This window comes from Cebus imitator, unplaced genomic scaffold (assembly GCF_001604975.1).
Source record: "Cebus imitator isolate Cc_AM_T3 unplaced genomic scaffold, Cebus_imitator-1.0 Scaffold111, whole genome shotgun sequence".
In the NCBI taxonomy this organism is placed as follows: Eukaryota; Metazoa; Chordata; class Mammalia; order Primates; family Cebidae; genus Cebus; species Cebus imitator.
In genome coordinates this window covers 438,865-464,464 of record NW_016107426.1, presented here as the reverse complement: position 1 = coordinate 464,464, position 25,600 = coordinate 438,865, and the positions used below count along the sequence as shown (strand labels likewise).

At 46.2% G+C, this 25,600-nt stretch overlaps 1 protein-coding gene and 1 long non-coding RNA gene across 4 annotated transcripts in view; one reads left to right on the top strand and one right to left on the bottom strand.

Annotated features, from left to right (window-relative positions):
* Positions 1 to 25,600, bottom strand: part of LOC108311061 — a 130,521-nt gene that overhangs the window by 47,754 nt on the left and 57,167 nt on the right. The gene's annotated exons all lie outside the window — the stretch shown is intronic.
* The window catches only part of KLHL6 (kelch like family member 6), a 65,045-nt gene that overhangs the window by 2,769 nt on the left and 36,676 nt on the right, over positions 1 to 25,600 (top strand). The window contains exon 2 of the mRNA XM_017538298.2: positions 24,321 to 24,486. Within this exon, the coding sequence (XP_017393787.1) occupies positions 24,321 to 24,486 (166 nt within the window). The remainder of the gene's footprint in view (positions 1 to 24,320; positions 24,487 to 25,600) is intronic.

Genomic DNA, 25,600 nt, shown 5'->3' with positions numbered 1-25,600 from the left:
AAAAAAAAAAAAAAAAAGTAGCCAAGCTGGGGTCTAGACCTTGGGCTGAAGTTAAATCGGATGCGGTCTCACTGCCTCTCTTGCTTTGTGTCTAAGGTTTCAAAAGGGGTTCTTCTTATGCTCAGGTTTAGGAAGGTCAGGGAGTCTGCTCTATTTGGGAGGCTCTTTTCTTTTATTTTCTTTTTGAGATGGAGTTTCATTCTGTCACCAGGCTGGAGCGCAGTGACGCGATCTCGGCTCACTGCAACCGCCGCCTCTGGGAGACTTTTGAAATAGCTCTCTGTGCTTCGGAAAGCCTGGAAGCCGGTTGTAAAATTATGCCATATTTTTTCCTTTTTTCATTGAGAAAATAAATGCTTTCCACTAAGGGACTGAGCATACTTTATTAAACACTTCCCCATTGACAGACATTTGGATCATTTCTAATCTACATTCTGCTATGATAAACCATGTTGTAATGAATGACCTTAAACGTAAGTCCTTTTCGTGTGCATGTCCTGAAGAGGATTTGCTGAGTCAAATGTATCTTCTGTCTTAGTGATTATTGCATCTTCTCCTTGATAGGGGTTGAATCATGTTGCATTCCCCACAGCCTTACCAAAAGAGGGGGTCATCCAACTGCTGAATTTTTACCAATCTGATAAACGAGAAAGAATATCTCAATTTAGCTTGAATTTGCGTTTTTCTTTCTTTCTTTTTTGTTTTCGGGCTAGAATGCAGTCTAAAAATGGGTATGCCTATAATTGAGTTTAATAATAGAGACATGAAAAAAAATAAAATAATGAGGGAAGAAAATAGCTAACAAGCAGCCAATCAATATTTCATTTAAACCTGTAAATAGGTGTGATGTGGTACCGATAACAGTGTATATTTTGTGTGTTTAAAGTGGAGAGTTCAATAAATGTGAATTAAGTTTACTTGTTCCGGGTCTGAGTTCAAGTCCTAGATATCGATGTTAACTTTCTGTCTCACTGATCTGTCTAATATTGATGTTGAAGTCTCCCACTATTATTGTGTGGGAGTCTAAGTCTCTTTTCTTGTTTTTAGGTAGATCAAACGTCTCTTCATATGTTTAAGGGTCAGCTGCAGTTCTTTTTTTGTGAACTGTCTCTTCATTGCCTTTCCATTTTTCATGTATATTTTTTATTACAGATATGCGTGAGCCACCGTGCCCAGCAAGGCTGCCATTTTCAACTTCTATTTGTTTCTCCTGGCATCAGCTCTACATTTCTACAAAATACGCTGATACTGCTCTTTCTTGATTTTTCCGTGTGAGACATCGTTTATTGATTTCAGATGACGATTTAGCATCTCTGCCTAACCCTCTCACCATATGCTTTCCTTCCATGTAATCTTTCAACATAATGTTACCACGACACACGTTTCCATGATTATATTCATGAAAACATTGTTCTCTGTTGAGCCCAATTGCTCAATGATGACATTTCCTTTCCTGTAAATCTTTTTGTCTTTCCTGAAGTTATTAATTCACTCAAATGAAAAATCTGCTTTGTCTTTGGGGTGTCTTTTGTTCACAGAAATCTTTTATGTGGTCCAGTGCTTCAGAGAATCTGCCAGTTCCATTTTCCTCGGGATCTTCCTCCCTTGCACCGTCTGACACGTGTTCCCTGGATTTGCAGGCTGGCCAGGACTCAGCTACTTCTCCATCATTCCCGTGGCTGTCTGCTGTGCTGAATAGAGCCTTCTCCTGTCAACCCCTGTCTTGTTTTCTGGCTTATGCTCTTACCCTGATAAGCACATTCTCCAGTAACTTCCTAGGAAATGGTGCATTGGAAGTAAATTTTTTTTTTTTTTTTGGGACGGAGTTTCGCTCTTGTTACCCAGGCTGGAGTGCAATGGCGCGATCTCGGCTCACCACAACCTCCGCCTCCTGGGTTCAGGCAATTCTCCTGCCTCAGCTTCCTGAGTAGCTGGGATTACAGGCACGCACCACCATGCCCAGCTAATGTTTTGTATTTTTAGTAGAGACGGGGTTTCACCGTGTTGATCAGGATGGTCTCGATCTCTTGACCTCGTGATCCACCTGCCTCGGCTTCCCAAAGTGCTGGGATTACAGGCTTGAGCCACCGCGCCCGGCTGGAAGTAAATTTTTAAGGCCTTGCATATTTTTAGTTTTTTTTTTTCTTTTTTTTTTGAGACAGGGTCTCACTCTGTTGCCCATGCTGGAGCATGTATCTTGATCATGGCTCACTGCAGCGTGGAAGTGAGCCACCCCCCACCCTGCCCCTCGAGTAGCTGGGACCAAGGCATGTACCGCCACGCCTGGCTAATTTTTGTATTTTTTTTTAGTAGGACGTGGTTTCACTATGTTGGCCGGGCTGGTCTCGAACTCTTGACCTCAGGTGATCCACCTGCCTCAGTCTCCCGAAGTGCTGGGATTACAGGCATGAGTCACCCTGCCCGGCTTTTTTTTTTTTTCAAACACTTAAAACATTTTGATATTTCTCAGTGATGTGCCTTGGAGGTGTGTGTGTGTATGTGTGTGTGTATGTTTGTGTGTGTGTGCATGTGTATGTGTGTATGTTTGTGCCTGCATGTGTGTGTGTATGTGTGTGTGTTTGTGTGTACGTGTGTGTATATATGTGTGCATGTGTGTGTGTGTGTTTGTGTGTGTGTGCATGTGTATGTGTGTATGTGTGTATGCTTGTGTGTGTGTGTATGTGTGTACGTGTGTGTATATATGTGTGCATGTGTGTGTATGTGTGTATGTTTGTGTGTGTATGTGTGTATGTTTGTGCCTGCATGTGTGTGTATGTGCGTGTGTGTGTGTGTGTGTGTGTGTGTGTGTGTTTTACTCCCACCATTATGCTATGCATTTGATGAAATCTTTTAATCTGGAGAGTCACAGCCTTTAGTTCTAAACATGTCCTCATATTACTCCCTGGTAATTACATAGTCACTTTTTCCTTGTTCTCTATTTCTGGATCACTTAGTACATGTGGCCTTCTAGAACAGACCTCCAGCTTTCTCATCTTCTCTCTCCTGTTGTCCATCCTCTTGTCTTTCTGTTTTACTTTCTGGAAGGTTTTTCTCAATTTTATCTTCCAACCTGTTGAGAATCTCAGTTTCTGATTTCCAAGAATTTTTTTCTTATTTTATTTGTGAAGCTTCATTTTTATAACATCCTGTTCTTATTTCATGCAGGTCATAATTTTGCTTGATCTCTTTGAGGTTTATATTTTTAAAAAACTCTCTTCTGCTTTTGTTTGCTTGTTTTTGTTTGTTTCCACTGTATTTATTTTTTTCTTTGTTTTAGTCTCTTTTATTTTATTTTATTTATTTATTTCCTGGAGAAAAGGTCTACCTATGTTGCCCAGATGGTCTCAAACTCCTGGGCTCAAGGGATCCTCCGACTCAGCCTCCCAAAGTGCTAGGATGACAGGCATGAGCCACCATACCTGGCCTCTGTCTTTTATTTTACAGGCTATCCTTAAATATCTGGTAGTCTTTAGGTATCTTTCATATTTAAGAGTCAAGCACTAAAGAGCCAAATGGTTTCTGGCGTGGGATGGGGTGAAGGCTTTGCAATGGGGTCATTGGATACTGAGCTCACTTTGTTATTGGAAATTCACAGATGCCAGTATTTTCAGGTCTTTGCCTTGGTACCTTTCAGTATTTCCTTGGGTCTTATTTTCTTCTTGTTCTCTTGTGCATGATAACCCCTGATTTTTGCAAAGACCTACTTCCTTAAAGAACAAGAAAAATGCAGAGGAAGTTTGTGGAAATAGCTATTGTTACCCAGTGACGATTCAGTTTTTTGTTAGTTAGAGAGACAATGAAACCAATGCCCTGTGTCATTTTTTACATGAGGGAGAAAACCTGTTTGGCCACTGGTCATCCTGTTGTCTCTGCCACAAACTATCTCAATCCCCAACCACACACACAGAAAAAGCAGTTTCAAGCATGTATTTGTGGTGTCAGAGGACTATGGCATGGGACTATGTCAACCTAGAAATGTCACCATGGTGGCCGTAAACAGGAGAGGGCTATATTAGTAACTCAGACAATGCGTTTCCCTTTGGGGGCTTATTTAAAAGTCTTGAGTGGAATGAGGAGGTTAGGAAAAATGTACAGCTGACACTGAGAAAAGGATGAGGGTTAACAAAGCTTAAAGAGTCATCCAAAACACGTTTAAATGTCAAACAGCCAACGTCAAGGTATTCAAGTATTTTCACAGCAGAAAAATTGAGGAAAGCATCAATTTAGCATTCATTATATATATATATATATATACACACACACACACACACATATATACACATATATGTATATATATAATGAGTGTTAAATGTTATATATATGTATATGTGTGTGTGTGTATATATATATATATATATTTAAATTTATTTATATATTATTTTTTTTTGAGATGGAGTCTTGTTCTCTTGCCCAGGCTGGAGTGCAATGGCGTGATCTTGGCTTACTGCAACCTTACCTCCCAGGTTAAAGCGATTCTCCAGAGTAGCTGCTACAATTATAGGTGTGTGCCACCATGCCTAGCTAATTTTTGTATTTTCAATAGAGACAGGGTTTTATCATGTTGGTCAGGCTGGTCTCGAACTCCTGACCTCGTGATCCACCTGCCTCGGCCTCCTAAAGTGTTGGCATTACAGGCATGAACCACTGTGCCCGGCCCGTAATATATTTTCAAATTTTATAAGACTTCTCATGTCTCTTAGAAGTCTACTAAGAAAATGCCCTTTGTGTAATGCCTTAGGCATGTGCCCAAATCAAAGTCATTGGAGGAGATTGTGCATACTACACACCGAACCCTGCTTCCCAACGATCTCCATCTAAACCACTGGTTCTCACCATTTGGGGAGCCCAGCTCGCTGTAAGCTGTGGTACACTCCATAAGTGACAGTGATCTGTGAGGGCAGCCGTGCTGCCATTCCCAGGGCTAGCAGAGGGAGGGAGTCATAGTGATGAGGGAAGGGGTTATCAGGCTTTTCTCTGTCCTGTCTCATGACAGGCCCTTCCTACATCCATAGAAAAGCTTCCAGGCGAGGCTGAGCCAACAGCAGGCTCCTTTGTTGATGCTGGTGCCTGGAAACCTTGTCTGGACTCTTAGCCCTGTCTTGTACCCCAGTCTTTAGGTCTGGTTCCTTGAGGCTATACTGAGAGGACTTTGCCCACCAGCTACAAAAATCAACATGAGGCCAGGAACGGGAAGGGTATTGTGAGCACAAACTATGTACTTGTTAATCATTATTATATATTAACCAGTTTCCGGATGGCAGAAAGTGGGGCAAGAGACTACTCTTAATCCAGGTGTAGATGTTATAATCCTGAGATTTTTCTCCATAATGGGGTAAGATGTCAGAAAAGAGCCAGCAAGTCCAGGTGATAGAATAAAAATGCCAAAAACATATACACCATCGAATACTATGCAGCCATAAAAAGGAATAAGATCATGTCCTTTGCAGGGACATGGATGAAGCTGGAAACCATCGTTCTCAGCAAACTAACACAGGAACAGAAAACCAAACACCACATGTTCTTACTCATAAGTGGGAGTTGAACAATGAGAACACATGGACACAGGAGGGGAACATCACACACTGGGGACTGTTGAGGGGTGGGGGTCAAGGGGAGGAAGAGCATTAGGAGAAATACCTAATGCATGTGGGGCTTAAAACCTAGATGACGGGTTGACAGGTGCGGCAAACCACCATGGCACATGTATACATACGTAACAAACCTGTACATTCTGCACATGTATTCTGGAACTTAAAGTAAAATTAAAAAATTTAAAAAAAAGTGCCAAGAAAAACAGGAAGGAGTTAAGGCCATGTAGGTCTGGATTAGAATCTGGCTAAGAGCAAATGTGTTGAGGATTGCTGCTGCCGCAGCAGGTACACTGTGGACTCAGGTGAAGCTGATGATGCTAACACCAGGGTCAGGCCCTGCATTTTCCACCTTTAATGGTTTCCATTATTGTGGATCAGAGCCGACATGATGGTGAGTATTTCAGATTACATGTCTATAATCCCTTATCTGCAGTTCCAAAATTCCCAAAGTGCTGATAAATGAAAAGTTCTTCATAAGTTATTTCATGGCCAAATCCAATTTGAATGGCACTCATTAGGTTGGGACACCTGTCCTGAACTGGGGTGAAGCTACTTACAGAGTCTTTATTTATTCCACTTAGGGCTACTATTCGTGTACTCACTGCTGAGGTACTAAGGCATTCAAGAGTGCTGGAGGTGCTATAGAATATTTAAGATATGATAATATCCAAAGAATTCTGAATCCCAAAGCACATCCGGCTACCAGATTTTTGGGTAAGGGATTATGGGACTTTCTGATAATGTTAACGGTTTTCATTTTGGTGTTATTTGTCTAGTTTTCTCACATGCATATCTTCCCATACTTGTAAACATAGTTTACATGCAATTTTGCATCTTGCTTCACTCCCTTTTTTCATTATAATATTTTTCCAATGGTGCTCCATACTTTTCATAATTACTGTTTATTATATTGCTACCAGTTTCAACAGAGGCATACTATGAAAATCATTCTCTCACTGTGGACATTTAGGTTGCTTCCAGTACTTTGTTGTTTTAAGTGATGTGGTAATCGTTGTATTGAGCATTTTTCTCAGTTTGGAATATGGATGGCCAACACTTTTTCAGGCACTTTGCTGGATTCTTTCTATTTCATTCAATCTTCATAATATCAAGTAGATAGCAAGGTGTCCATTTCATCTTTGGGGGAACTCACTTTAATGGGAAGAATCGTTTTCCCATGGTCTCTAAACTGAAAACAGGCCTCTTCATAGGGAACAAAAATGTGGCTAACAGGGCATTTCCTATGACCCCTAAGCTCCCCAAGACCTTTTGCTAGTGTAGGCTACATAAGCTGAAAATGAGGAGGACATGTAAGTCAGAGTCTCCATGCGCTCATACACGCATACACAGGCAGGATACTGTTTGAATGTTCATTCCAATTTATGTCCAGGGGCTGAGCTGACAGACCCCTGTGGCAGCACGGACCCGTCATGCCATAGGACATCAGTCTGGATCAAAGGGTTAAAAAAGAAATTAGGAAGCAGGATCAGGGTGTGCAAGGCGAAAAGATAGTGTGCTCTGAAAATACAGGGCCTCAGGAACCTATGCAACAACACTGTGGCTAGAACCAGAAAACTGCTTGGTACCGCAAAAACAATTTATGGCACTGGGCGCGGTGGCTCACGCCTGTAATCCCAGCACTTTGGGAGGCTGAGGTTGGCGGATCACCTGAGGTCAGGAGTTCAAGGCCAGCCTGGCCAACATGGTGAAACCCCATTTCTACTAAAAAATACAAAAATTGTCTGGGCGTGGTGGTAAGCGCCTGTAGTCCCAGCTACTTGCGAGGCTGAGGCAGGAGAATGGCTTGAACTTGGGAAGTGGAGGTTGCAGTCCAGCCTAGGTGACAGAGCGAAACAGTCTCAATAAAAAAACAAAATAAAAAAAGGAAAGAAAGAGAGAGAAAAAACTTCCAGCACTGAGATTTAAGTCCAGATTCTGCCAGTTACTGGTTCTGTAAATCTTGGATGAATTGCTTGGCTTCTCTGAGGCTCAACACCAACATCTACAATAGAGTGAGGCAAACAGTTTATGTCCACTCGTCCCAGCGAGTTGTGAAATGCACATAGTAAAATGGATTCACTTATTAATTTGTTTGCCTCAACACTTTATGCATGGTAATAAATCAGATTTCTTAGTTCTGAGAAACATAAATAAACTCTGGCTTATTTGAGAAGAGGAATTTATGTAAATGATAGTAGGAACTCACAAAATCCCCGCAGAAGTTTGGAGAAGCAAACCCAGAAGGCAAACAGGTGCAAGGGAGGCCAGACAGGGGCCAGGACCGCAGCCTGAAGCCACCCAGGACGCATGTGGGGAGGACTTCCTGCTGCTGTGCAATGCTGGGGCCACAGCTGCACAGATGCAGCCACAGGCCCTGCTGTCGAGGCTGTCTCTGGAGGCTGGAGGCTGCTGCTGCTTGTCCCGCCTCCACCCAAGCAGGCTCTCCTCCATCCGGGCTTCTGGTATCACTGGCCTCCAATTCAAAACTATTTGCTAGGCCTGCAACAGGTGCAGAATAGATGTTAACATATCATGAAAACTACCCAGTTATGAGGGAATTCCATGACCCTTGTCACGTAGGCATCAGAAATATGGATCCTGAGACCCAACTAGGCAAGAAGGTAATTATTGGCGCTTTCACTCCTCTGCTCCCTGCAAGACTTTGAGTAGCCCTGGATACACCCTTGGATGCTTTCTGTGGTCTGGCACAGAGACCACAGAGGGCATGTGTGGCGTGAAGGCATCATCTGGCATGGGTGGACTAAAACCAGGTTGAAAATGGAAGCCCTGCGAAGGCAGTGACCACCTTATTGTTCTCCTTGGTGCCATTGCAATGGCTGGCATTCAGCAGACGCCCTGTAAAGGGCTTAAGTGAATGAAAACTTGGATCCAGTCACTGATGAAGCATCCTGGCTGGAGCAGGAAGTCCTCACAGAGCTGGGCGGGAAGCTGTTGTGCAACTTCAGAAAAGGGAAAAGAAAGATGATAAAATGTGGGTGTCACGGGAAAAATGGGAAGGAGCAGTTACAAAACCCAAAATGCCTCAGAATATTATGGATTCAACAGGTTGCTCATGTGACCACCTGCATATAGATGTGCCATGCAATGTAACTCTTGCAGTCCTTTTTCTTTTGCACTGGGAGTAGGGAGGGGGTTCTGCACCAGGGCAGAAGTGCAATCAGGTACTCTGATTTTTCAAGGAATTGTCTCTGTCACCCCTACCCCTGGTGTCTACAGCATGGGGATCTTCTTTCAATCAAGATTCGAAATCTATTCTTTAATTTGAAATGACCTTCTATGGCGCTCCCAACTAAAACAAAACAGAGAAGTAGTTTCATCACTCATAGTTCAAGTTCTGAGCTTCATCCCTGCCTCAAATCCATGGATATGCAATTGTCCCTTCGTGAAAATGTTTTTTTCCGGACAAGATTCTAACACGGTAAACACCAAACGGTCCATGAGGAGAGCTGGCCACCTGCAGAGCATTTGTGTTTTTGGTAAAACATCCATCTGTGCTGCTGCATCTGCCTTTATCGGTGAGCATTCTTTTGGTTTCAAGGGATAGGAAATCAAGTCAATCTGCTTAGGCAAAGAGAAGGGTCTTGGGTCACATTACCAAATCACAGGAAGGGCTGGGATGCAGCCTAGCCCAGGGAGGAGAGGACCCAGGCCCTGGCATGCCGTCGGGGCGCTCTTTCCCCACCCCTCACTTGACTTCTCTCTCAGGCTGGATTTCTCAGGTTGGCTTCTGCCACACTGTTGAGGGTTTGCCTGTTGGCTGCTGTGAGACTCCTAGCATTGGCTCTGGCGGGAAAACGAGGGACTTCCTCCACGTGGCTTGAAAAGCCCCCTACGAAAGATTCTGATTGGCTCAGCTCCATTCAGTTACCCAATCCTAGGCCAATCACTGTGCCAGGGAGGTGGGGCACAATGATCAGCCCAGCCTAGGTTTGAAGTCCACCCTTGGCCGGAGAGTTGTGCGCGTGCGTGCGTGCGTGCGTGCGAGCGTGCGTGCGTGCGTGCGTGCGTGACGGAGAGCGAGACCGAAGGCAGACACAGAGACAGACAGAAGACAGCGGGCAGAGAGGTCTGTAATGACGTGAGAGCTCCTGCCCGAACCACATGATTTGAGTGGGGCCTGGGTGGGGCGATTTCTGGCAATCGGCTGATTTACTCAGCCTCAGGGCTTTTTCCTGTGTTACACTTCCGTCATGTTATCCCAGAGCCTTTAGTAGTAAAGTCTCGTTACACTTTTATTTTATTTTATTTTATTTTGAGACGGTCTCACTCTGTTGCCCAGGCTGGAGTATAGTGGCGTGATCATGGCTCACTACAGCCTTGACCTCCCAGGCTCAAGTGATCCTTGAAAGATAAAGTCCGCTAAAGAGGGGTAACGAACACTGCTTTACTTTCTTATCAGCCAATTTCGCCTTCGCGTTGGCCGTCAGGAAGCTCCGTGCACTAATTTTCCTTAGCCTGGGTTTCAGTGACATAGTCTCCTGCGACTTTAATTTCTTAATTCTTGTCTTCTTATTTTCGCTGTTACTGTTTTGTGTTTTATGATACCTCTGCGTCTTTTGTATAAGCCTTCTTAAATTCTTTTGGTGAGGTCATCTCCGTATAAAGATATGTCTCCTTTGCTGTGAATGAGTATCATTTAGGCAACCTACCTGCCCTCTGCCAGCTGTAAAGGCCAGCATTCTTTTATTGTATTTAACTTCTATGGAAAACTTGAAGGCCACAATAATTACAAGAGTGCTGATACTGCTATGGCTTTAAAATACAATTAAACCAAACTAACAGGTTGCATCATGGCCCCTTCTGAGGAGACTCTCTGGGATCGATGGTAAATAATAGACACTCTGCAGGTTTGTGCTTAATGATTCAGGTCCAGGGTCAAGTGAGACCCTTATTGGATTGAAAAGATTATGTGTCTTCTAGAGTAAGCTCAGGTTTTCGGAGGGCTGAGTGTCAAGGCGTTTTGGTGTTGGGGGAATTATGGGAGGGGCAGAGGTCCAGTGGATAATTCCTGGAAGGTGGAATTTTACTGTGTTTTTGTGTATAGTGGGCACAATACAAAAAATAGAACAGAAGAGAACAGAGATTAGGGAAAGTTAGGAAAGTGTCAGGTGACTAGCAGTGTCTTCAAAACTTGGGATAGCAGGCTGGGTTGGCAGATGGTATCTGTCTCATTTGCATGTGGGCCTGGAGTTGGAGGGGGAGAGAATTCTTAGTAAATGCTATGAAAATCCTCCTTCCTCCCATGCTCCTCCAGTGTGCCACCGATGATTAGCAGGCCTTCAGTTCAGAAACACTGTGTAGTATTCTCTCTTTTTTTTTTTTGAAACGGAGTCTCGCTTGTTGCCCAGGCTGGAGTGCAGTGGCATGATCTTGGCTCATTGCAACCTCCATCTCTTGGGTTCAAGTGATTCTCCTGCTTCAGCCTCCTGAGTAGCTGGGATTTCAGGCCACCACACCCAGCTAGTTTTTGTATTTTTAGTAGAGATGGGGGTTTTGCCATGTTGGCCAGTCTGGCCTTGAACTCCTGACCTCAGGTGATCCGCCCGCCTTGGCCTCCCAAAGTGCTGGGATTACAGGTGTGAGCCACCGTGCCTGGCCAGTATTATCTCTCTTAAAGTGCAAATACCTGGAGGTTGAGGAATGCAAAATATTTAACTTTCAGAACTACATTGCTGAGTGGACTTAGTGAATGTCATCCGTTCATCCGTCTGTCTATCCATCCATCCATCCATCCATTCATGTATCCATTCATCCATTCATCCATCCATCCACCCATCCATGTATCTATCCATTTGACACAAATTTATTAAGTTCCTACTCTGTGGCAGACATAGGGTTTACAAAGATGAATGATTTATGGTTCCTGCTTGACCTGGAAGTCACAATCTAGTTAGGGGACAGAGACAAGTAAATTGATGTTTACCGCACAGGGTGATAAGTGCGATGATTGGTGGAGCTCTGCACAGGGGCTCTGGGAGGTTTGCTATATGGGAGCTATGGGAGCTTACAGAAGGGCATTAAATCAGACTAGAGGAAGAGCAGTCTGAGAAGGCTTTCTGGCAGAGGTGATATCTGAACAGAGTTTTGAAGGATGAGTAGGTATTGGCTAGAAGCGGCCAGAGGGGAGAAAGGAAAAGAGAGGAGCATTCCAGGCAAAGAGAAACACACCTGGGAAGGTGCCACATAGTGTAACTACAGGTCCAAGAGTAGGTTGAATTAAAGGATATGCGTGGGCCAATAAGGCTGAGAGATGGGCGTGGTACGACCAGGAAAGGCTTTGCTGGGTGAGGCTGAGGAGTTTGAAACATATCTTATGGATAGTGGGAAGCCATGCGAGAGATTTTGTTTGTTTGTTTGTTTGTTTTGTTTTGTTTTTGTTTTTTGCTCTGTTGCTTAGGCTGGAGTGCAGTGGTGCGATCTCGGCTCGCTGTAACCTCTGGCTCCCGGGTTCAAGTGATTCTCCTGCCTCAGCCTCTTGAGTAGCTGGGATTTCAGGCCCACACCACCACACCCTGCTAATTTTTGTATTTTTAATAGAGATGTGTTTGTACCATGGTCACGAACTCCTGACCTTGTTATCTGCCCGTCTCGGCCTCCCCAAAGTGCTGGGATTACAGGCATGAGCCACCAAGCCTGGCCAGAAGAGTCTTTAAGCAGGAAAGAGATGTGATCCAAGATCTCCATGAAAATAATCCTTTGCACTGTGCGTATGGAGGGTCCCTTCAATCTAGGCAGAGCCTCAGGTAAGTTGCAAGAAGTTGCAGTTAAGAGATGAGGATTGGAATGAACATGTAGGCAGTGTGGTTGGGGAGAAGGCCCCCAGCAACATTCAGAGTCCTTTCTGCCGGCTCTCAGGGCAGCCAGATCACAGAGAGCATCAGGGAGAGGCAGCACTGCCCAGCAGGGAAGGAAGGGGAAGTGAGGTCGGGAGGGCTGGAACATGCCGAGGGCCAGCTCTGAGCCTCAGGACTCTTCTCTTCCACGAAAGAGAAAGCGGTGTAACCTTACCAACCTTTGCTTCCCAGGCTATCTCATTTTAGAGCAAAGCTCAGAAACAAAACAACTCAAATTCTGAACTTGCAATTTTTGAACACCTTGGAGATACACGCCACAGCTATTATTAAAATATGTTCCCCTCTCTTATCCACATCTCTGACAGAGACCACTACTGGCTTTTTGGGTGCCTTTGTTTTTTATTTTTTGTTTTTGTTGTTTTGTGTTTTTTAAGAGTCTTGCTATGTTGCCAGGCTGGACTTGAACCCCTGGCCTCAAGTGATCCTCCTGGCTTGGCCTCCCAAGTAGCTAGGACTACAGGCATGCGCCACCACACCTAGCTTCTTCCATTGAATTTAAATAAGTTACCTGGGAGGACCAATTAGACATGGGGGCTCCTTTCTCAAGGACTGTTGCAGTGGAGATGGGATTTCACCGTGTTGGTAAGTGTAGGGGGCACTGAATTTGAGCTCAAGTCAAGCCTGGCCCGTGTACCCTGCGTGTAGCCCAACTGTGGCAGCTTCTCGTTCCCGTCTAGACTCATAACTGCCCCCCTTCCCTAGCTGGAGGAGCTCCTGACTTCCTTCCCTTTCCCTTTGGATTCTGTGTCATGAAAGCCCAAGGGACAGACCTGGCAGTCCAGATTCCTCTGTGGCAGCTGGCAGAGGCAGCGGCCTAGAACACAATACCATCTTTGCCCTGTCACAAGGGATAACTTTTATGACTGGAGGAGCCTTAGCATTTGAAAACCTTGGGGTTAAGATTGGGACCAGTGCCAACTTGCAAGTTTCTGAGTGGTTAGAACCAGGGAACACTCAGAAAAAATCTTTAGGTAGAGGCTGATCCATAACTTCTGGACAATGACATAGGGAAGCCATAGGGTCCTGGAGGTGGGCCTGGAAAGTGTTTGGGAAAAGGGGGTGATGTGGAGCCTCGGGGCAACAGCCTGGTCAGGACATGACAGTGGACAGTGAGCGCAAATGCGGACCCTGCTTCCGGCCCAGAGGGGAAGTGAGAACCTGAGCTGACCTCGCTGGGCCGTGAGGGAAGTGGTATTTCGTTAAGGGAAGCCAGGTTTCATCTTTAGCAGGAGGTGGAAGATGCGTAAAAACAAAAGCAAACGAAGGTAAAGAGTAACCACCATGTTTTGTAAGTTAAACTCTCAGTACTCCAGCCTGGGCGACAGAGTGAGACCCTGTCTGAAAAAAAAAAAGACTCAATAAAGTGTATAGAGAGGGTCCTGTCTGCAGCCAAGGGTGCTGATGGGAACAAGGGCATGTGCTGGAGACTGTCCATAGCTGAGTGCAGCCGCGCGTAGGAAGGAGAAGGGATGACACAGTCCGGACTGTCAAGGGCCTTGGATGCCAGTGTTGAGAGTACTTACACTTTTTTTCTTTTTTGAGACAGAGTCTCCCTCTGTTGCCCAGGCTGGAGAGCGGTGAGGCAGTCTTGGCTCACTGGAACTTCCGCCTCCCAGGTTCAAGCAATCCTCCTGCCTCAGCCTCCTGAGTAGCTGGGACTGTAGGTGTGCACCACCATGTTCAGCTAATTTTTGTATTTTGAGTAGAGTTGGGTTTTCACCATGTTGGCCAGGTGTTGGTCTTGAACTCCTGACCTCAAGTTATCCACCTGCCTCAGCCTCCCCAAGTGCTGGGATTGCAGGCGTGAGCTACCACGCCCAGCCGAGAGTACCTAACACTTTCTTTTCCTGACCTAATTTAATTTATCGTTGGCATTTGGGCCCATTCGCTGGTCAGGGTTTCTTTTGTCCAGTCGTATCCTGCTGCCCTGCAAGTGGCAGCCATTTAGTTCACACTGGTCCAAGCATGAGGGGGAAAAGAATAATGTATTTGCTCATGGAATTAAAAGAAAAGTCTAGGGGTAATGGCTCTAGGTATAGTTGGGTCCTTGAGCCCAAATGAATGTTACCATGACTCAGTTTCTCTCTCCTTCTTAGTTCCTCTTTCTTCTGTGTGAGTTTCTCTCTTAGGGAATGCCTTCGCACGTGGGGCCAAGCAGGTAGCCAGCATGTCCAAACTTTCATTTCTACCAGCCCAGCAATTCTAGTGGGAAGACAGCTTCTCTTTCTCAGTAATTCCAAGGAAAGTTCTGGAATTGGCTCCAATTGAATTGGCTTCTTCCTATTCCCATCCCTGAACCAATCACTGTGGCTTGGGGGACGTAATATACGAACTGGACGGTGCTCACCACTGGTCTAAGAGGCGGGGCTGGCTTCACCCATATCTCTCAGCCTGATATTGGAGGAGGGGTAGTTCCCAGTGGAAGATCTGGGCATTCCTACTAAAAAAAGCAGGAGTAAGTTGGGCAGACGAAACAAAAACTGTCCATTGTATCTTTGCAACTGTATCGTCACTGAAGCCTGACCACAGGTACCTGTTGTAACTGATGTTCTAGCTCGTCTGATCTTGCAGGATGGAACAAGCCCTTCTTTCTGTCATCAGCTTGGATGGTGGACTTTCATGGCACGCTGAGACATCAGCAATGGCCCAGTGGGACTTAGAGGGATTCTGCTTGCCTGGGAACATGGCCAGAGTTTTCATCTCCACAGGGGCTGTGGGCAGTGTTCTTGAGGAGTGGTGAACTAGGGCAGGAAGCTTGGCAGGAGGGAGTTCTTTTGAGGCCTGCTGATGCTTAGAATCCAGAAGGGGCAGCTCTGGGGTTCTTGCTCTTCTGTCAATTTGCAGCAAAGCTGGCAAACGGAATGGGATTGCCACTCGATTTGGGAGGCAGCCCTAGGCCTCATGGAATTCTAGGAAGACTGCGTCTCAGAAGATGAAAGGAAGGCTCCATGGTGAGGGAGGACTTTCCAGGGACATATCTGTCCCAGCACTGTGGCCAATCATTTCCATGACCTTGATCTTCATTCAGTCCCCTTCTTAGGAGGAGGACTGTATTGGGAAGTAGGGGTGACCTCTTTCTAGGGCAGAGGTTCTCAGAGTTTGTTTTGCAAAGGAATTATGGGTCGGAGCCAGGGACACCTAATTAAATATGTACCTCCAGGCCCCCTGCTAGGGAATTGGCTTCAGCAAGTCTAAGGTAGGTGGGGTGCAGGATTCTGTGTTCTGAATAAGCACTCAGAGGTTCTGATGAGGCTGGTTCAGGGAATAATACCCTTTGAGATCCACCTCTTGAGGCTGGAGTATCTGAGGCCAAGGATGTAAGCCAGACTCCAGTATTGAGATGGGGTCCGTATGATAAAACTCAGGGGACCGCTTGAGCTCAGAAATGGGGCGAGCCGAATGTTTATGTGCTTCCCTTGGTTAGCACTGGCACAGGTTTTGGTGCCTTGGACTAAGAGGTGCTGAGGACCATAGAGAGAGATGCCATGTCATGCTGGGTCACACTTGCATCTGCTGACTCCCTGCTTTCTCTGCAATGGAACCCCCTTTGACTGACTTCATTGTGTTTATATCCAATAATCCTTTCTTAACAATAGTGTTCATTGTGTAGTACATGCTGACTTGTTTAAAAAATGTTTAGACTGATTGTATACATATGGACAGTGCATTCTTAAGTAGAATTTAACACATTTTGCAACTGTTAAAGCCACCCGAACACAGAATATCTCAGTGAAACAGAGGAGTTAGTTCCTGGTGTAAATGCGGATGGTGAAGGAATAAGAGGAAGGACAGAACGGGGGCAGATGGGTGGAGCCGGTGTGGGAGTGAGATCGTGGGGTGATGGGGTGGGTATTTGTCTATAGGGTTACGATTAGTGTTACAGGAGGCAGGGAGTTCAGAGGCGTGGAGTTCTAGGGAAAGGGTCAGTCACAAGGGCATTGGGCTGGGTGAAATATTCTGAGTTGGTGAAGTTTAGGGACTACAGGAGCTTGTAGAACTCATTGAAGTAGTGCAGGTAAGTCGAATGCTCGAGTGTCCTCTCCAAGCTCTAGGCCCTGGAGTCAGGAGTGTGATAGGCATTCCCTAGTGGGGGTGGAGGGCCTCATCCTCCAGGGATGTTTGATAATTCTTGGGGGCACAGATTCTTAACAAAAGCAAGTGCGAAGGGACTAGGAAGGCCAAGTTGACTGATCGATTCATTCATTCACTCACTCTCTCTAGGGACCGTCCCTCCTTGGTGGTGGGCACTGCTCTGGCCCCTAGATACAGCGCTGAGCATGGTACACCCTCACTCAGCTGGTATTCTAGTGGGGTGACAATAATTAACAAGTAGATATGTAATATAATTTTAGGATGTGCAGAGCCATGGAGAAACATAAAGGCAGCGAAGAGATGAGGGAGTGGCAATTTCAGATTCGGGGGAGTGTTGGGGAGAGCCTCTCTGAGAAGGTGATGGTTGACAGAGACCTGAGGGGCGGAGGCAGCCCAGTGGACACTGCAGAGGCGGGCAGCCAGGCCTGACTGCATGCTGGTAGATTGTTGGGCCTGTGGATATTTCATGACTGTGTGGGAGACAAGCTCACTGGCTCAGGCTCTATTTTGGGGTCAGCACTGACTCACCACCCAAGTGTTAGGCAGCTGGTACGAGGCTGTGAGGTTGTTTCTGCTGTAAAATGAGGATCCTCGTAGTTACCGCTGTTTTACAAGAATCTCATGAGAATTGGTCAGTGTCTTTCTAGAAAGTGTTTTTATTACACAATATCTTACATGTATGCCACGGGGTAAATTGTTAGCAACCAATCCAGCTGTCTTCTCAGAGAGCAAAGTTTGGGCTGGTCTACTGAGTGCTGACACTGAGTTGACCCCCCAGAAAAGGCCTTGAATGCCTGCTGATTTTTGTTGGGGCTACTACTTGCGGGAGTCTGTCCTGCAGACTTTGACTTAGTAGGAGTACTCCTACTAAAAGAGGCAGGAGTAAGTTGGGCAGACGAAACAAAAACTGTCCATTGTATCTTTGTGACTGTATCGTCACTGAAGCCTGACCACTGGTACCTGTTGTAACTGATGTTCTAGCTCGTCTGATCTTGCAGGATGGAACAAGCCTTTCTTTCTGTCATCAGCTTGGATGGTGGACTTTCATGGCACGCTGAGACATCAGCAATGGCCCAGTGGGACTTAGAGGGTTTCTGCTTGCCTAGGAACATGGCCAGAGTTTTCATCTCCACAAGGGCTATGGGCAGTGTTCTTGAGGAGTACACTGACACACAGATATTATGTTTTGCTAGTTTGGCTGAGGGACTGAGTGGTTTATAGTCTCACTGGAGAGTGCTGTAAACAGCTGCAACTACCAGCCTTCCTTAGGTAGTGAGACTTGCAATTTGGGAGGCCGAGGAAGGAGGATCTCCTGAACCCCAGCATTCAACACTAGCCTGGGCAACAGAGTGAGACCTTGTCTTTACAAAAATTAAAGAAAAAAATTATCTGGGTGTGAGTATCTATAGTCGTAGCTACTGGAGAGCCTGAGGCAAGAGGGTTGCTGGAGCTCAGGAAGAGAGAGAGAGAAACAGAGAGAGAGAGAAAGACAGACAGAGAGAGAAAAAAGGGAGGGAGGGAGGGAAGAAGAAAGGAAGGAAGGAAAGAGAGAGAGAGAGAAGGGAGGGAGGGAGGAAGGGAGGAAGGAGAGAGAAAGAAGGGAGGAAGGGAGGGAAGAAGGAAGGAAGAAAGAAAGGAAATAAGGAAGGAGGGAACAGATTATTGATTTTCAGAGATAAATAGGAGGTGTTGGATAGAGATGAGGAGCACGACTGAGGGGCGTAATCCCCTCGGTGTTGAGATGGAAGTCCTAGTGTTGGGAATCCATCACCAGAGCTCCACCTGGGCCTTCACGTTTCAAAGACTTGGCTGGGAGTTAATGGCTCCCTAAGGCACATGTTCATGTATCTGTAGCTCAGAAAGTCCAGTGACAAATGTTTGGAGACATTCCCTAGCTTTGTGGCTACTGCCTCAATCAGTACATTTTCTGACAAAAGGCTTCCACATTGACACAGCCTCCCAGCTCTTTTTGGGTTCATTTGATACTTGACTCCAGTGGCGCCCATCACCTACAAACTAAAGTGAGAACACATCTGTTAAAAACGTTCTCTGTGAGTCCTGCCTTTGCTCCTACGACCTTTAGTGGCTCACCATTGCTCACTGAGTAAAAACCTATCTCCCTCTCCGGTGCCCTCCACAAGCAGGGTCCAGCGTATCTTGCCAGACCGCCTTCTCTTCTCTCTCTCTCATATCTCCTGAGCTCTAACTGATTCCATATCTGCTAGTTTCTCTACGTGTTGAAATGGAAGTCCTAGTGTTGGAAATTCCATCACCAGGGGCCTTCGCTGACTTTCAATGACTTGGCTGGGCGATAATGGCTCCTAAGGCACCTGTCAGATACCACATATCTGCTAGTTTCTCTACTGTCCAATGCTCTTGCACCTTAATGGCTTTACTCACTGTGCTTTTTACCTAGAAATCCTACCCACAGTCTTCACATTTCAGAATTTTCTTTCTCCATGAGCAGCCACTCCTGGCCTCCATGGCACTTTGTAGCTCTCCATGGCCCTCGTAGACTGTTATTTGGGCATCACTGCCCTTGCTGGGTTGTGAACCACATGTGAGGGTCTGGGGTGGGTAGAGACTGCCGGTATTAGTCAGCGTGGGCTGCCATAACAAAAACCTTAGCGTGCGTGGCTTAAACAGCAGAAGTGTTTATTTCCTCACAGTTCTATGGAGTCTGGAAGTGTAGCATGAAGTTGCTAGCATGATCTGGTCTCTGGCAAGGGCTTCCTTCTTGGCTTGCAGACGGCCACTTTCTCACTGTGTCCTCACACGACCTTTTCTTGGTGCGTGAGCAGGCGTGGTGGGGTGTATGTGGAACCTCTCTCTTCTTATAAGGACACTAATCCTTTCAAATTGAGACCCATCCTTATGATCTCATTTCCCTTTACCTCCTAAAGATCTTATCTCCAAATACAGTCACATTAGGGGTTAGGGCTTCAGCATATGAATTTTGTGGGGGACATAATTCAACTCATGACATTCTGTACTTGGCCCCCAAATTCATGTCCTTCTTATACGCAAAATAATTCATTACACCCCAGCAGCTTTCCAAGTCTTAATTTATCCCAGCATCAACTCTGAAGTCCAAATTCTTGTCTAAATCTCATCTAGGTGAGATATGGGTGAGACTTGAAGTACAATTCATCCTGAAGCAAAACTCCTCACCAGCTGTGAATCTGTGGAACAAGACAAGTTATATGCTTCTAAGATACGATAATGGGGCAAGTGTGGGATAGACATTCCTGTTCCAAAAGGGAGAAATGTGAAAGAAGAAGTGATGTGTCCCAAGAAAGCCCAGAACCTAGGAGATAAAGTCCAGTAGAGTTTAAGGCTTCAGAATAACCCTTTTTGGTTTGTCCTACCTTCCGGCCCGCTGAGGAGGCCATGTCACCTCCATGGCTGTAGGTGAGTCCTCCCAACAACCCCTCCCCTGACTCCGAGGCATCTCATGGAGGCTATCTGGCTTCTTGAACTGAGGCAGTGGCCCTGATTATTTCTGAATCACCCTTACGGTCATTTTTCCCTCTTAAAGAATAGTGCGAGCTAGGCGTGGTGGCTCATGCCTGTAATCCCAGCACTTTGGGAGGCCGAGGTGGGTGGATCACCGGACATCAGGAGTTCGAGACCAGCCTGACCAACATAGTGAAACCCTGTCTCTACTAAAAATGTAAAAATTAGCCAGGCGTGCTGGCAGGCGCCTATAATCCCAGCTACTCTGGAGGCTGAGGAAGGAAAATTTCTTGAACTAGGGAGGCAAAGGTTGCAGGGAGCTGAGATGGCGCCACTGTACTCCAGCCTGGGCGACAGAGTGAGACTGTCTCAAAAAATAAAAATAGTGCATGTTCACAGCTGAGTAACTCATTGTTTTTTGCTGTGAGATCCAAGCAGTCTGACAGCCTTCCTTCAATTGTCCTGTCTCTTCCCCTTCAGTTCAAACTGGCAGTGTTTCTTTCTGTTCCTATAATTCCATAGGCATTTTATTAAGTGATGGTCCAGCCACATTTTTGGTGTTCACTTCAGAACATCCTTCCTCATTTTTCTCAGTATGGGTAGGCTGAGAATTTTCCAACTCTTTAATTTTTGGTTCCCTTTTGCCTGAACATTCTTTTTCTAATTCATCCCTCTCCCAGGAGGAAAGAAGCTGCTTTTTCCACGTTTGCTCAGAAGTACCCTCAGCTAAATATCCAGTTTCATTGTTTGCAGGTCCCACCTCTTGCAACACAGCAGACCACAGTTTCGTCCAGACTTTGCCGCTTTATAACAAGGATCAGTTTTCCTCCAGTTTACAACACATGTTCCTCATTTCCATTTGAGACCTCACCAGAATGACCTTTAATGCCCATATTTCTGCCAACATTCTATTCACGGCAATCTAGACTTTTTCTAGCATTCACCTCAAAAGCTCCTCTAACCTCTACCCAATACTCAGTTCCAAAGCCGTTTTCACGTTCTGTAGGTATTTGTGACAGCAGCACCCCACTTCTCAGGACCAAAATGTGCCTTATTCAGCTTGGGTTGCCGTAACAAAACATCATAGACTGGATGGATTCGCCATGTTTACATTTGTTTTCTCACAGTTCTGGATGCTGAAAGTCCGAGATTGGGCTGCTACATGGGCGGGCGCTAGGGAAGTCCCTTCCTGGCCTGCAGATAGCCACCTCCTCGCCCAGTTCTCACATGGGGCAGAGCGATCACACAGGAGAATTCTAGTCTCTCTTCCTCTCTTTATAAGAACATCAATCCTATCCGATTAGGACCTCAACCCTATGACCTCATTTTTCTTAATTACCTCCTAAAACCCCTGTTTCCAAATAGAGTCACACTGGGGCATTGGGGGTTAGAGTTTCTTGTCTTTTTTTTTTTTTTTTTTTTTTGAGACAGGGTCTTGCTTTGTTGCCCAAGCTAGAGTGCAGTGGCTGAATCTCAGGTCACTGCAACCTCTGCCTCCCAGGTTGAAGCCATTAGCCACACCTGGCTCATTTTTGTATTGTTGTAAAGATAGCGTTTCACCATGTTGGCCAGGCTGGTCTTGAACTCCTGACTTCAACTGATCCACCCGCGTCAGCCTCCCAAAGTGCTGGGATGACAGGCATGAACCACCACGCCCAGCCCTAGAGTTTCAGCATACAAATTTGTGGGGCACACAATTCAGTCCAGAGTACTGTCTAGAAGAAGATTTAAATCTCTTCCGGAACTACCCAGATGGGTGCTCTGCAAATGTGAGGCCAACTGAAAGATGTGGAATTAGAGAGTCTCCAAGGATTTGTTTTTATAAGCTCTGCTGCCCCAGCTTACAGGATTGCTGAGGTCTCACAGCCTCTGGGAGGGTACGCAAGAGTGAACAGGATTTGGGGAGTGGGACTAAAGGAGCTGTCTCAGCTGTATCTGTTAAAGACTGCCCTCATGAGGTGAGAATGTCGTGAGGCTATTGTTCAGCCCATCTAATTTTTAATGCCAAGAACAAGAATAATTATTCTGAGCATTTGGATTTGTTAACACACACAGAGTGAGGATTGCGAATTGTGTAACTGGCCATATTGTCTCTGATGCACTTGGTCAACCCACCTATAAAGACAGTGTAGCAGCCACGTGGCGGGCATTGCTAGCCTCATTCATAGATTACCTTTATGTTCCCACTCATGTTTTTCTCTATCTTTTCCCTACCTACTTTTTTTTTTTGAGATGGAATTTTGCTTTGTCATCTAGGTTGGAGTGCAGTGGTACAATCTTGGCTCACTGTAACCTCCGCCTCCTAGGTTTAAGAGTTTCTCCTGCCTCAGTCTCCCAAGTAATTGGAATTACAGGAGCGCGCCACCATACCTGGCTAATTTTTTCTATTTTTAGTAGAGACGGGGTTTCACCATGCTGGCCAGGCTGGTCTTGAACTCCTGACCTCAAGTGATCCTCCCAAAGTGCTGGGATTACAGGCATGAACTCCCACGCCCGGCCCCCCACCTACTTTTAATTCATGCATTCTTGCTGTCTTTTGGGTGCCATTCAGGTTTCCAGAATTCCAGAAATCTTTTCAGAGCATGGTTAGGTTATATACACTTTAGCAACGTTTTTTTCTGACATGGACTCTCACACTGTCGCCCAGACTGGAGTGCAGTGGCATGATCTCAGCTCATTGCAGCCCCTGCCTCCTGGGTTCAAGCGATTCTCCTGCCTTAGCCTCTCGAGTAGCCGGTATTACAGGCATGTGCCACCATGCCCAGCTAATTTTTGTGTTTTTAGTAGAGACAGGGTTTCACCTTGTTGATCAGGCTGGTCTCAGACTCCTGACCTGGTGATCCGCCCGCCTCGGCCTCCCAAAGTGCTGGGATTACAGGCATGAGCCACCATGCCTGGCCTACATACACTTCAAAAATAAATAAAATTGCTCACTCATTCCCTGGGAAGGGCCAACAGTTTAAATGTCAAAGTCGAAGAAGTATGATAAATTTACATCTGAGCCTGGTGTGGGGTTAAAAAAAAAAAATCTCTCTATCTCTCTTTTTTTAACTTTGGTTTTAAGTTCAGGATATATATGCAGGTTTGCTATAAAGGTAAACTTAGGTCATGGGGAGTTGTACAGATTATTTCATCACCCAGGTATTAAGCCTATACTCATTATTTTTCCTGATCCTCTACCTCCTCCCACCCTCCACCCTCCGATAGGACTCAGTGTGTCCTGTTCCCCTCTATGCGTCCACTTGTGCTCATCATTTGGCTCCTACTTATAAGTGAGAACACAAGGTACTTGGTTTTCTGCTCTTGGGTTAGTTTGCTAAGGATAACGGCCCCGAGCTCCTTCCATATCCTTGCAAAGGAATGATCTTGTTCTTTTTTATGGCTGCATAGTATTCCATGGTGTTTATGTACCACCATGGTGTTTTCTTTATCCAGTCTACCACCAGTGGACATTTGGGTTGATTCTATGTCTTTGCTATTGTGAATAGTGCTGCAATGAACATACGCGTGCATGTGTCTTTATGGAAGAATGATTTATAGTCCTTTGGGTCCTACTCCTTACAATAAACTTAAAAAATAGCTATTAAAATCCCCATTCCAGATAAGAGAACTGAAGGTCATGGAGATTAAATAACCTGTCCAACTCTGGGGTTGGTGGAGCTGGTGTTCGAATCCTGGTCCATCAGATGCTGTAATAGAAACTACACCCTGTTTCCCTGCTTCCACGATGGAGGCTAAGCATCTGGAAGTCCAGTCCTGGGGAGGGAGCAGGAAAGGCAGAATCCAGAGGTGAGATGGAGTCCTGGAATGAGGGAATTCAGGGCTCGCACATGCATCTGGGAACCGCGGACATGAGGTTCAGCGTCAGGTGAGAGGCAGCTGCAGGGCCACTTGCACTTCTGGCAGGTATTGGGGCCTCAGCTACGGCCAGGCTCCAGGCCAGCAGACAGCTACTGTGGGAGTCAGAAGCCCTGTTTGGGCGCTGGGGGAGGAAGAAAAGATGAAGCCTGGGGATCCTACAATGCCCTCACATGAATCACCTGCGCTTTGGGCCAATAAAAGCCAATAAAATAGATCTGGGACTGACTTCGGGGATCACAGTCGGGCATGGAATTCTGTTCAGCTTGGTGAGTTCTGATGGAATGTCTGACGTGTAGGGGCTGCTGGGGAGCAGAGAGCCACTGGCCCAGGACCTGACCTTGGGAAACTCCCTGTTCTCTGAGGGTCGAGGAATCTGAAATGGGATCTCTTCAGGCCTGGAACCTTGGGTTCTGGTAGGATTCACATTCACACATTTCTCTTCCAGGGCCATGTTCTGCAATGATTTAAAGGAAAAGTATGAGAAGAGGATCATTATTAAGGGGGTTGATGCTGAGACCATGCACACTCTCCTGGACTACACGTACACCAGCAAGGCGCTGATCACCAAGCAGAACGTCCAGCGGGTCCTGGAGGCTGCTAACCTCTTCCAGGTGTGTCAACAAACTGGCTCAGTGCTCTTCTGTGAAGCAGGTGAACGCAGTGGTTCTCCAGAAGCCAGGCCTGTGCCTGGGACAGGGACACACACACACACACACACACACACACACACACCCCACACACACGCACCTGCTAGCTGGGCTTGTGCTTACTTGAAAGCTAGAAGATGCTCATTTGGACATTTCCTGAGAGGTGGTGAGATGGGGCACTGACTCCTCAGTAAGATGAAGCCAGGGGAGCATGGTGCCCAGAACCTGTGCTAGGGCCCTGACTCTAAAACCAATGACTACAATGTGCAGAAGCTTAACTGGGGCAGGTGGCTGCAGCCAGCACTTCCACACACAACTTCTGATTCACAGCACAATCTGGGGAGGTGATTATTTTCCCCATTTTACAAGTGGAGAAAGGAAGGCTCATAGAGAAGAATTGGCAAAGCTGTGACATGAACCCTGGGCTTGCTGAGTGCAGGGTCCACATCCTGGCCGCCACACCGTGCAGCCTCCTGGGCAGCAGGATCGAGGTCCTGGGGGAGGCAGGACCTTGCGTGGCCAGCATTTGGTGGTGGCTATGAATGAAGGTCATTGAGAAATAAGGGTGTCATAGAAGGTGAGGGAGAGACCCATAGGATTAAGGTTTATTTTACAATCACGTGTATTGCTTCCATTCAGCAATGTTTGCTCCAATCTGATATAATAATTAGATATGGCTTCATAAAAGACCCATACATTATGTCAGTTGCACCCGCAGTCATCACGGGGATCCCACCCCAAGTTACCATCTTGGTTTAGGTCTGAGATTACACCACTGAACCTGATTCCACTGGATGAAGACAGAGATTGTTGCATTGCCTGGATGTTGGGACTTATGCAAATCAGGGTCCAGGGATAGGCCAGGTCATTCCCAGAGACCAGGGCACACATCAGATCTGGTCCATGGTTTGGGATTTGGGGAGGTAGTGTCCACTTGGGTCATCAACAGGTTTGGGAGTTGAACGGAGTGGAAAGTCAGTCTGGAAAGGTAGGGAATGAGGGGTCCAGGGTCTAAGACCATTGGCCATGGGGTTAGGTTTGTTGAGGCTGGAGTCAGGGCAGGATTTATGAAGTCTGG